Source organism: Chamaea fasciata, unplaced genomic scaffold (assembly GCF_029207755.1).
Source record: "Chamaea fasciata isolate MVZ Bird 193981 ecotype frontalis unplaced genomic scaffold, bChaFas1.0.hap1 SCAF_1, whole genome shotgun sequence".
Lineage (NCBI taxonomy): Eukaryota > Metazoa > Chordata > Aves > Passeriformes > Sylviidae > Chamaea > Chamaea fasciata.
This window is the reverse complement of record NW_027094086.1, coordinates 138,565,243-138,577,979: the sequence shown is the minus strand read 5'-3', so window position 1 is coordinate 138,577,979 and position 12,737 is coordinate 138,565,243. Positions and strand designations below refer to the sequence as shown.

Genomic DNA, 12,737 nt, shown 5'->3' with positions numbered 1-12,737 from the left:
TTCCCATGGGACCACTTCTTGATGTTGTTCCGGTCCCTCAGGCATCCCATCCTCCAGGTGTGTCAGCTGCACCTCTCAGCTTGGTTTTGCCTGCAAACTTGCTGAGGGTGCATTCAATCCCATTGTCTGTGTCACTGATGGAGATATGAAACAGCACTGGTTCCAGTACGGACCCGAGGGACGCCACTTGTCACCCGTCTCCATGTGGGCATTGAGCTGTTCACCATTACCATCCAGCCAATTCCTTATCCATCCAATAGTCCCTCTATCAATCGAGTCAGTAGCCCTCCAATTTAGAGAAAAGGGTGTTGATGAAGACCACGTGAAAGGCCTCTCCTATGTACACTTTCAAACAACAGAGGAAAGTAATTCTGGAAGTTGAGAAAGTGGCGTCGTCTAATTTGTTTTTTTCTTAAGTTATGTTAGATCTGTATAAACTTTGCTGTATATCAATATATGGTTAATAGTGCAGAAAGGATGTTTCAGGCAAAAACAAAAGGCTGAATTAGAGAGGAAACTGGAGAACTTCTTAAGTACAAACTATATACCCATGATCTTGGATTACTGTATGACTTATTTCTGCAAGGTGACAGTTTATACTAGAAATAGTTTTAGCTTATTCCCAAACAGAAAAATGCCACTAGAAATTTTAATGTTGGACATCATCTTTAATGGAGTCCAATTAATGTTAAAAACAAAAAAGTGTACCTTTGTTATTTAAAGTGCTCTTCTGCTAAGGAGAGTCTTTTGGAGAATTCATTTAAGGAATTCAGAAAGCATACCACTGCTCAGAGAATTTCTTGAAATGCCCTATAATCCTAGTCCCTTAAAATAATAAATTTGCACAGACTGTAAAGAAGACTCTTCTAAATTATAAAATGCTTATTGCACAACTAGCAAATCACATTTATGCTCAAATCAGGTTAAATTATATGTAGCTTCAAAGATACAGCTTCAAGCTTCTAGAATTTTAAGGAATTATTTTGATCTTATTCCTCCTATGGAATACCAGAATAAATTTTCTAAGTGTATTTGCACATTCTGTATCTTAGTGTTTGTGTGAATGATCTACAGAGATTTTCCAGTCTTGCATTAAACTACTCTGTTATATTTTTTATTTTTCTAAGCTAGTTTAAATTGCACAAAAGCAACTCTTATGTAAACATAGTTATAATACTCTTTAAAAAATCAAGTACCAAAAAGGTAAGAATTGTGAGATGCTTTTGGCTTAAATGCTTCTCCTTTCCACGTCACATGTAATGTTGGTTACCTGTCTTAAGTCTGCATTTAATTCCCATATCCCACCCTGACTCTTTGGCCTGGACACTTTTCAAGTCTCATTTCTAGTCCTTTTTCTGCTTGCCCTGTGTATTCTCCTGTTTCTCTTCCACACTGTCAGCTCTGCAGTTCAGAGATAAGGAGAGGCCATGTCCTTGTTCCAGCTTGGGTGCTTGGACCTCAAGCCATAGTTCCGGGAAAATCCGGCCCAGCCTGAAGCAGGAGAACATTCAATAGAATGTAATCACTGGAAAAGTTAGCTGATTGAAGTATCTACTGAACAAATGCCTAGAGTCTACAGCTTTGCCTAACTTGGGCAGCTTTTCACAGATCAAAGAGACACTGCTATGTCGCATATGAAGGTCTTCACCTGATACACAGATGCACAGATGTGTCACTAGATTATTTTTTTTTCTTTTTAATTCAGACATACTAATAACAGCTGGTATTTTCTGTTGAAATTAATTTTAGAAAATTATCTGATGCAAATACCCAGAACAGAACATTACACCCAGGTAGTTATTATTAGCCAAGGTAGAAACAACTGCAAATTAATTGCTGTAATGTATAGAGCTGGACACTCACAGTTTGTAGACTTTAATACTAATCTTACTTTGTATAGGTGTATGGCTAAACTGGTTTTGAATAAAAAAGTCCAAATTCTGTTTTATATAATATCTGCAGTTTATATACAGAGTATTATGGAAAGTGTAAATGAGCATAGAATTTAGCCCCTGTATTAAAACTACTCAATAAGGCTACTGAATCTTCAGTTTTTTGAAGCATTTTGTTTTGCTGCTGTTGACTGTCTGCCATGACACTGAAGCTAAACCATCCCATCTGTTTGCCACATTAACCGGCTTTACTCAATTATATTATGCTATCACCTTGCATTTGGCATGTAATATTTTAGATTTGAAAGTGTATTTTGAGGAGAGAAAAATGGCAAAGAGCAAAAAGTAGTAGTTTTCTTAATGCGTTAACTGGAAGTTAATGTTTTATATTGCCTTTTTCTGGGTTTTGTTGGTTTTGGGCATTTGGTTGTTTTGGGTTTTTTGTCCTGGGATCTATTTATAACTGAAGCACTTTTGCAGGTGGTGTTTTTTTGCATGCTAATCCTGCAGAGAAACATTGTGTCCAACAAAGTATGCTGGGTCAGCAAAAGCAAGAAACTTGTGCTGGAAAGACAGTATCCACAGGTATTTAGTGTGTATGGAGATTTGGCAAAATGCATTATTAACTATCATTAGCAGAAAAAGATCTAATGTTCTGTGTTAGACAGTTGTGCATTTTTTCTTTCTTTCTCACAGAACAGATACTCTTCCTTTCAAAGTCAGCAAAAAACTCAGTAGTGTTAATCTGCATTGAATATTCATTAATCTTCCTCTGTATTCTGTCTTTTCCTTCAAAACAAGATGTTTCTTTTTTTGGTGTTATTTTCTCTCATATGTTAATTCATACACAAATGAAATACATACATGCACAACTGAGGTGGACCTACAAGGATTATTTTAAAAATGAACACTATTACTCAGTGGTTTCTGTGGTGGCCCTTTGGTGGTTATTTTCAAAATAGACCAGATAGTACTGAAAATAAATTTTTTTCTGATTCTGTCTACGGCATCTTGAGTTCAGCAATGTTGTGTGCTTTACATAGGGAACAAACTAAAGGAAATACAAAAATAAGGCACATCAGGCTGGAGCAGACCAGACTTGGATGACTTGGGAAGGCAGGGGAACCATGAAGAAGCAGCAACCTGTGAAAACTCAGTTTCCTCCAGAGGCCTCTTCCCAGCATGGCTCTATCAGAGAATTTAATGCATCATTGATTTTTGTGTAGGTGTGTCACTGTCCACTTCTATACAATTTTGAGGTTATTTAGAAGGGATGAAAGCTTATGACATCCTGCAAGTATTTGAGGGATTTGATACTTGCAGGTCCTAGCATGGTAACCATTAATCTTTTAACAGAGACTTTGAAAGTAAATACGTTGAACTGCATTTGGTTTAGCTTTGTGTGTAATTACTTGAAAGTGTCTACCTGTTGCTCCAACTCCACTCTCATCTGAAAGACTGAGGGCACAGCAGTTAAAAATGAGCTTCACATCCTTCAGATACTACGTCTAATATTTTCGTTTATTTCCTTTGTTATTAATGAAAACTTTAAAGGAAGTATAAAAATTGTTGCCTTCCAGTGAAAGATCTTCAGACTTACTTGTAGAAAGAATGTTGTCTAAAACAAAGGGCCATCCTCACAAATGCCATCGCAGAGCCTCCCTTAACTGGAACTTCCCCTTCTTAGGTGAAAATTTTAATGGGTTTGCATAGGCACAAAGACTTCTCAGGTCACAGATGACAAGTCAAAATGAGTCCTTTGAATCAGAGAGAAATAATTTGGAAGAAATGGAATGCCCCTGAGAGATGCATATGAGGTTTCCAAGCTGCCTTTGCACAAGCTAGACAGCAAGAGCAAATCCAAGTCCTTCAGTGTGGTGAAGACATGAATTACTATAGCTCTGTCTGGGTGCAAAGGAAGTTGTTGAAACTTTTCACCAAGTATAAATAGAAAATAGAATTTTGGTCACTGATGATACTTGCATGCTCTGGGTGGGGTCAGTAGAACCTCCAGTCTGTGAATTGACTGGCTGCTTTCTCCTGATCCAAGACCCTAAGTAGTCTTCCACCAATTCTTCCAATTAGCTTTCCCAGTCTGCACACAAAATGTTAACAGAGCCTGAAGCATCATCAGGCAGCTAGTCTGCACCTTCTCTATATTTAGGCCCTGGCTAAGCAGCTTAACTACAGTAGCTGTGTTGGACGGGAGGGAAATGCAGAGTTGAGTATTCCTTTGCTTACCAGAAGCAATGCAATGGATATTTGTGCACTAAAATGTCTAATGTAAACTTGGGGAAGAAAAAAAAAAAAAAAGATATGTTCTGAAGGTTGGTACCAAACATAGCTTGCCTGGAAAACTTATAGTAAAATTGCACTAGTTGGAAAAAGTGTTGGTATAAAAATCCCTTCTCAAACAGTATATCGATTCTTAGTATTGTGTTACCTGTGTAATAAGGGTATTGATCTAAACAGATCTTGTTTCAAAAAGCATCTTGTGTTTGATATTGATGAAGGTCTTGGCTTTTAGAGCAACACTGTTCTGTGGAATGCGGAGATACTTTCTTTATAGAAAAGTGATTTTACTGCTTAATTTTGTGTTAGGCAAGTCAATGAATTTGAGAAACATATGGTTCTTTTTAAAGCTAATTCCACACGTTATTTCTACAAATATTTCCTCCTAACTTCAAATTAACCTTGTTTTTATGGCTCCCATTTGTAGAGGTACAAACAGCAAAACTTCTACCTTTTCCTGTTACCATTGGTTGAAGAGTGAGTGCCTTATAACTTGGAATAGCACAGATAGTAGTCTGCTGAAATGCTGGTTTTCTTAAAGTTTTATGCAAATCAGTGAATGAAATTTTGAAATAAAAAGGGACAGGAACAAGAGAAATGAGAGAGAATGTAAACAGCTTAATGTTGAATATTGTGGCAAGGTAAATAGCTGCTGATTTGGAGAAAGTCTTTATTGTCAGTGTATGACAAGCATTATCTGGATGGTTCTGTCCCCTAAAAGGTAAGTACCCTTATTCTGTCATCTGCTGTATATAACCATCTGCTATATGGTTTGACCTGTAAGTATCATTGAAGTTCAGGACTAGTTTGGTTAGTGGTGACAATATTTTACATAAATTATTATTCTTCTCAGAAGTACTTATATTGTTTACTCAAAAGCAACAGGAAGATACCTTGTAAGAAGCAAATCATCATCTAACAGAAATCTTAGCAGCTGAAAATGTAAAGATTTCTATATATTTAGTGACTAGATTAAAAAAAAAAAATGATACTAAAAAGTGCTGTAGGGAAACAATTTTCATGCTTTTTCCAGGTTGCACAAACCTGGACTTATCCCTGTGTGTGGGGATCTCATTATTTGTGTAGGACTTCCAGGTGTACGGTAACCCAGTCTGCACAGAATGTCTAGAAATTCAGAACATCTCTACAGACACTGAGCAAAAAGAAAGTTATGGTGATGCCCAGTATTTCCACTTAACTGGAGTATAAGAAAGTGCATAATGGACTTGTGGTTTGATGCAGTAGATGGCAATAAAAGGATCAAAGGCTTATGCTCTGCATAGTTATTGCTCTATGAATCTGCTGATCAGAGAGTTTTGAAAACACCAGATCCACTAAATATGAACTGTACAGTTTATATGTGATTGCTCAGAGAATCCAGCATGTCCTGAAGGCAGTGGCTTTACTGCACATGTGCATACCATCGATATACATATATATCTGTCCAGGAGTTCTGGTCATGAAATGTGATAAATCTGTAGCTTGCAGTGCTTGTTGCAAAGTGTGTGAGATCTGAGAAGAACATCCAGGATTAAGATAAATTTACTGGAGTTTCCAGTGTTGGTAGTAATTCACAGTTACCTTTTTAAGTCCAGAATCACCTATAAATGCCTTTGTAATACAAGGCTTTAAAGTGGCAAGGAGTGGAAACTTTCCTATGGAATTATCTTACTACAGTATTTCAAGGTTGCAGTGTTTACGTTCACGTGTTCTAGTCAAATGTGCTTCTTCTCTCAAATGACTTTTGCTTATGTCCAAATTGCCTTTCTGCCTGGGATCTTTGTAGCTTAATTTTTAGTGGTTGCAATTTCCATTTTTCCAGGAAACCTATTCCAGGTTTTGAGAACTGAAAGCATCAATAATTGAATTTGGGAGCGGGTGATGAGACTGATAGATGAAATTGTAGTGGTACAATTAACTATGTATCAACTCCTTTTCTGTGGAGTCTGAAAGGTCAGCAGGTGTCTTTGCTGCCTAATGCATATTATGTCATATGAATTTTATTGTTTTCCTTTTGTTTCTTTTAACTATCCTCACATTCTCCTTTACTAAAAACATTTGCAACTTTTACAGACACAAATAGAAACAGGAAGAAATTGTTCTATAACCTTGATAAATTGCATCTTTCAAGAAAATGGTTAACTTACTACAGTAGTTCTGTTGTGTGTTAGTGGTACATGAGTGATTTTTGTGATTGAGTATTTAACAGTAGTTCATATTCACATATTTTTTCAAGTCCACTTTGATTTTGTTATACATTATTTGCATGTTTTGTAGCAGTAATTTTTCTAAGACTTCATCAGGCAAAATTTGGTCTGTATCTGATAAAACCCACAAATTCTAAAAAATAGAGAATGTCTGAAAGACAGCATGATTCTGTTTGAGATACATGATCCGAGCTGGTGCTCAGAGAAGTTCTGTGTCATGGAGCTTAAATCCTGTCCCTGTTTTTCCAGCAGAATATTGCCAGCATCTTCTTGCAGCTTTTCCAAGGCTGAAGAGGCTTGTGGGTTTATTTGTTCTGAAATGTCATCTAGTTCCTAACCTAGAATGAAACATCTAATTAAGATTTTTTTGAGAGGAGATTTTTTTGCAAATTTGTGTCCAAGCATGTTGCTTCAGACAGTGCTTTTGTCTATGAAACTTTTGCAATTCTAGATTTAATTTGGTGGTCGTTTAAATGCCTAAATATTTTTAATAAGCCTGTGTGTAATAGTATCCTTTATAAGCTGTTTTATTTTTTGGAGAGTAATTTTTAAAAAATACTATGTATCATATTACATCTTTGCTATGTTATTCTTACAGATAAACAGAAATCCCCTCCGGATATAATACAAAGTTTTCAGAAGAAAAGTCAGTTTAGGACCATTGCTCCAAAAATGGTGCCAAAAATTCTAACATCTGGAGTGGTTTCTTGCCTTCAGTCATCTTTGCCTGAGCCAATGACACCAATTTCAGCTTCAGGTTCTAAGCCCCTGGTGATGCCAGCTCAGAATTATGCTGTCATGCAGGTGCCTGCTCACAAGGGCATGTTTTCCCTCTTGGCTGTGCCGTGTGTTGCACCTCCCCTAACACAGCAAGTTCAGCAGTCAACTGTGGCCCCCTCTGAAAACCTAAAGCTGCCCATCCCCAGGTACCAATCTGTAAGAAATAAATTACTGAGTGACAAAAAACTGGCACAAATCCCTGGTTTGAGTGCATGTAACAAGATTCCTGCCAAAGCATTTATTGCATCACGGATTTCCCCCATGACTGCTCTTCCTGAAGACTGTCCTGAAGCTCATTCTAGTTCAGATTCAGCTGAGCAAGGGATGATAGCAGACTGTGACTCAGCTGAAATTGGAGTTGCCACATTAGTAAATAAAAACAATTGTGTGGAATCTGGATCTCTTTTAATGAACAAAACTGAAATTGCTAGCAATAATATTTCTGGACCATCTGTAGTTGAAGACTCTCTATCCAAGCCAGCAAGTACAACTAATCCCATGAACCTAAGTCTACACTCTGTGAAGACAGCATCGGAAACCACAAAAGAGTCACTCCTGACATCTGAGAAACTAAAGGAAAAACCCACAAATTCTGCAAATCCTGTTGCTGTCTTGTCACCAGCGGTTTTTGGCAGTACAATTCAGATGACTCCATCAGCACCAAAAGGAAAACTCCCTATTTTGCCTTACTTGAGAATGAAAAACACAGTGTTCTGTAAATCTAAGCAGAATATTAATGTTATGGACATACCTGGTCATTCACTAAAATCTGAATGTGAAAAGATACCATCTTTGATTAAAACTAAAGCCTTAGATAAGCAATTAGGTGTATCATTTACACAAGTTCCCAAACAAACCATTCAAGAAAATACCTTCTCTCCATCCAGCAAAGTGGATGATGGTGACAGTCTTAAAAAATTGAACAATGCAACCTTTAAAAGAAGAGGCAGGAAAAAAAGAGCCACAGAAGATTTACTGGCTTTTCAGGCCAAGCGAAGGAAATGCATCATTAATAAGTTTCGAGAAGGAAGAGAGAGGGCAAAGGTTGATACTCAGACACCTGAAGACAATAAAGCAGAAGCAGTGAAAAAATACCGCAGTATCAGACCAAAACCAGTGGTAGTTGTGCAGGGGCTCGCCCCGCTGGCTCCTGCACCAATTGTAGAGACGCTGTCTCATGAGCAAGACTTACTTTTAAATGGTTCACTCACCAATAAATGTTTAAGTTCCAAGCACAGTAGTGCTAAATCAACTGATCCAAGTAGAAATGCATGTTCAGCCGTCCCTAAGCCAGTATACAGATGTCATGTTTGTAACCATACGTTCCAGTCCAAGCACCATCTCCAGGACCACGTGAACACGCACACGAGCAGGCGGCCCTACAGCTGCAGGATCTGCAGGAAGGCATATATCTATTCTGGGAGGCTGAGCACCCATATGAAGCTTCATCACAGCGAAGGCAAACCCAAAAAGCTGGTGTGCTGTGAATTCTGTGCTAAAGTTTTTGGCCATGCGAAAGTGTACTTTGGCCACCTCAGAGAAGTCCACAGGGTTGTTATCAGCACAGAGCCCTCCACTAGCGAGCAACAGATGCAAGATACTTTGAAGAAGAGAGATAGGAATATGAAAGAGGCAGAAGAAGCTACAGAGAGGTGAGAGTTTTCACTAATTAAGTGCTAATGAAAGCTGGATTTCAGGTTGTCAGTGGAAATTTATAAACGTCATCATTATGAAAATTGTTGCTTTTTTCCCTCAAGTGAGATTTCTAATGGTTTAAATATTCCATTTGAAACTAGTCAATCCATTAGGCCAATCAGTATATTTTAGCTGATTTATTAACTATAAATTATTATTGACACTTGAATATCCAAAATAATTTTGCATATATTCTAGTAACACCAGATATACTACCATATTTTGAGTCAGTTGGTTTGTCATGGTTAGTGCTTTAGTCTTCTCTCCTACCCACTTTGGGATTTTCCCTAGAAGATAAGGGAACCAATTACAGTAAGCGAGAAACAATATTTTAGTATTAACTTGTAATTTGTTTTCCCTGTTAATTATCATCCCACTTCCTTTTAGGAGGTGCTGTGAACTACCCTGTCCCGAGTTTCCTGCTGCTTTTGCGATCACTCACCCAAGTAGAAAAGTTAACATGCATTGTACTAAGATGGATAGAACATGCTTTTACCTCTGTATTATGATTTTGAGGTGAAACCTCTTGACACAGTATAAATATTGCCTTTTTTGTTTGTTCCACTGTGCATTTATTTTCACAGAAGAACACTCAGGGCTTCAATGTAACTCCTCACTGCAACACTGCAGTTCCATTTTACTCCTTTTACTTTTCATAGCTTCACTCTCTGGAGCATCAGTCAGAAACTTTTACGGTCTTGGGACTAAGAAACATTAGTTCTTTTCTGTCAGTCTTACTGCTATCATACAGTGAATCATTCAGTTTATCTCTTTTGTTGGGTAATTTGTCTAATATGTATAAACACACAGTATTATGAGGTCCTTCTTGTAGATGTTATGAGAAGATGTCTGAGGAGATCTTGTTTTGATTGCCTTAAACAGGGACTGCCTGTGTATCCTTTATACTGCAGAGCTGTTCTGAATCAGGCAGAGGGACTGTCCAATTGCCAATTAGGTGTTTAAACTTTTCTAAACCATGTTACCTACTGGGGGGGGGGGGGGGGGGAAGCAAGAAACTGAAATTTCATAGTTTCCATCTTGGAAAGGGAGGTGGTTTTGCCTCAAATTGACCTAGATCGCTCACTGTAAACAAATAGGTTTCTCTTACTTGTATATTACAGGTAATAGTCACTTTCACTTTTCTAGCACAGCACTAGAAGTATTTGGATTGATCTCACTGAATCAGGAACTTTAACGGAAGTTATCACCCTTTCATTAAAGGCTGGTGTTGTTAAAAAGTTATTTCTACCAAGGCTAATTTTGGAGGCAATTCTGAAACTCAGAAGTGTCATTCAGTTTCAGTTTTTTCCTAATCAGCCTTGCTATTATTTATATGCTGTAAAAACAATTCCCGTTTTTAATTAAAAGTGTTTCATGACTGTCATCTCTTCTTGGAACTTGTAAGGACAGAAATTGCCATCCCTCTTCTCTGCATGGCTAATAATTAAATAGTTTGTATTTCCTTTTTTTAACAGGGGAAATAACTGCAATTTTGAGGACCTATTCCATAACCCGGGAGGAGTGAAATTACAGGTCAAATGTGGTCGATGTCAGTTTATTGCAGAGTCTTTTGGTGAAATGAAGTTTCATTTACTGTGCTGTCATGGAGAAGAAATTCAGGGAAGAGTGAAGGAAGGGGTTTTGCAAGGAAGCAGAGGAGCAAAGGGGGAACTGGTCAAACATACAACCCACACGTGGAAACAGCACAATGAGAGAAGACATTTAGAGAAGTGCAGTGCCCGTCAGGAGGAGCTGTGTACTGTTCCAAAACCAAAGAGACAGATATACTTGCACCATCAAAATAATGTCAATATTCTACCTAAAAGTGAACTGACTCAGTCAGGAAGTAATGAAGCCTCTAAGGAGATGCAAAATGTGGGGTTTGGTACACCAAGGGAAAAAGTAGAATTTTGGTCTAAAGCAGGCTATAGCTGCATTTTATGCCAACAGTTATTTGGAAGAAAAGAGGATCTTTGTAATCATTGGCAGAGTCATCATAATTGTGAAGACCCTTCCACTTTATGGACAATTTTTACTTTGGCATCAAAACAAGGAATTATTGAACTTTCTGATAATGATAAATATTGAAGCTCAACTCTACAAAGCTATGAAAAACATTAACTACCTTACCAAATTGTTTTTACACTGTCTTGCTAAACTAATTCAACTGATGTATCACTTCAAAGGTTTATTAATTGGGTTTGTTAGGGATTTTTTTTAACCATACTAACCCTTATTTTCATTACTAGAAATGTGTTTATTCCATATCATCCCAGATGGGTACATGGAAGCTGATTATGAATCCTTGTACTTAAAATTCATGCTTCAGGAACTTTATAATAGCAAATACTCAATTCTAATGGTTAACCTCAAGGAAATATATTTGTGAGTTAAACTATACTGTACACACAGAAATAAGTCAATTTATATGAAGTAATCTCAGTCTTAAATGAAATTACAAACCTGACTGGAAGTCAGGTCCCAACTATGCTTACAGATTTTGTGGTAAATGCGTATTTCCAGGCAGTTCTCTGGATCATTTAAATGTGCATACATGCAGCCGGCACTCAGGAGCTTTATAGTCTATAATTTAAGGACTTTTAATTCTTGTTTTCTTGATTTCAGTGCATTGCTTGTAGGTGTTTTTGGTGTTCAGTTCTGTCCTGGTAACAGCAAAGATCTTCGTATTTTAGAAGTAAAAACTCTCCATGTATTTATCTGCCTGTAGTTTTTTGGGCTGAAGATGAGTTGCCACCCATTAAGATGGAGCCCAGCACATCTCCAAGGGGGCAGGTCCTGTCAGGCTGTAAAGGGGTAGAGTTCTGGAGCTTGGTTTTGACGAAAAGGTCATTGAAACCATTGAATCCAATTTGAAATCAGTGTTTAAACTGCTTAAAGCCTTATGTCCCTCTGAATTGTTTTGGGAGGAATAATGGAGGCAAGTCTAAGAAATCACCACATCACTCTCCAACAGAAGTCAGAGCACATCAGAGGCAAGCTGAAAAATATACCAGTACTGTCCCTACAGTACTACTCTATTCGTTCCTTTTTGTGGTCAGCTGTAATTGAGGGATTGCAATGAATAACATGTCATTCCTAAAATGGCCTGGGTTGCCTCTCGCTGTTTTGCAAAAATTATGGTGATGCAAACATGAGAAGAGGTCTAAAAACGTTGGGCTTTCTGAGTGGGATTCCACAAGCTGTTGCAATATTTTGTGTATATGTTTTGTTTTTAAACAGTAAAGGCAATTTTGATGACCTAATAGTTTTGATTGTGATTACTTGTTGTATGCCCTGAAGTTGGAACTGTAAGGTAGGAATCAAGAACAACAAAAGACAAAAAGAAAATGCCCACAGAACTGTACAAGTGCCTGGTAAGGTAGGAGAATTCCCATGGATTTTCAGAACTTCCTTCCTACTATCTGTTGCTATAAATTCAGATTTGTGGCTGTTTCTTTGCTTTCATATATTGGTTTTTTTTGTTTTCTTTTTTTTTTTTCCTGAATTACCTTAAAAGTAGTACTTGTTCTTATTCTTGACACATTTATCTTTTAATGCCTACAATACATTCATATTTATTTTCACTGGCGTATTTGGACAGGAACAGCTATTTTTAAAGTCAGAGTTTCATATCCGACTGAGGCTGTATTTAACTTAGAGTGTGTTGCATTTAGCAGCATTTTTTACCCCTGCAACTTAATCCTTTAACTTCAAAAATCAAACAGCAGGGTGTTTTCCATGAAACAGAAATGTGAGAACAATCCCTCCTTCCCATGGTTACACTGCGTCAAAGGGAAGTTCCTTCCCAGCATAAAGCATGCATTTTACGAGTTGGGAAAAAATGTTCAAAAGGTTTGATCATGATCTTTTT

The 12,737-nt window shown here is 37.5% G+C and overlaps 1 protein-coding gene across 4 annotated transcripts in view; it reads left to right on the top strand.

Moving 5' to 3' along the window:
- Positions 1–12,129, top strand: part of ZNF438 (zinc finger protein 438) — a 51,927-nt gene extending 39,798 nt beyond the window's left edge. For 2 of the 4 annotated variants that reach the window (XM_066199819.1, XM_066199826.1), the window contains exons 5-7: positions 2,373–2,477; positions 6,990–8,823; positions 10,342–12,129. In XM_066199819.1, coding sequence (XP_066055916.1) covers positions 2,373–2,477; positions 6,990–8,823; positions 10,342–10,954 — 2,552 coding nt within the window. In that variant the 3' untranslated portion in view covers positions 10,955–12,129. The remainder of the gene's footprint in view (positions 1–2,372; positions 2,478–6,989; positions 8,824–10,341) is intronic. The other 2 variants (XM_066199844.1, XM_066199834.1) reach the window with 1 other exon arrangement.
- Positions 12,130–12,737: the final 608 nt, after the last annotated feature.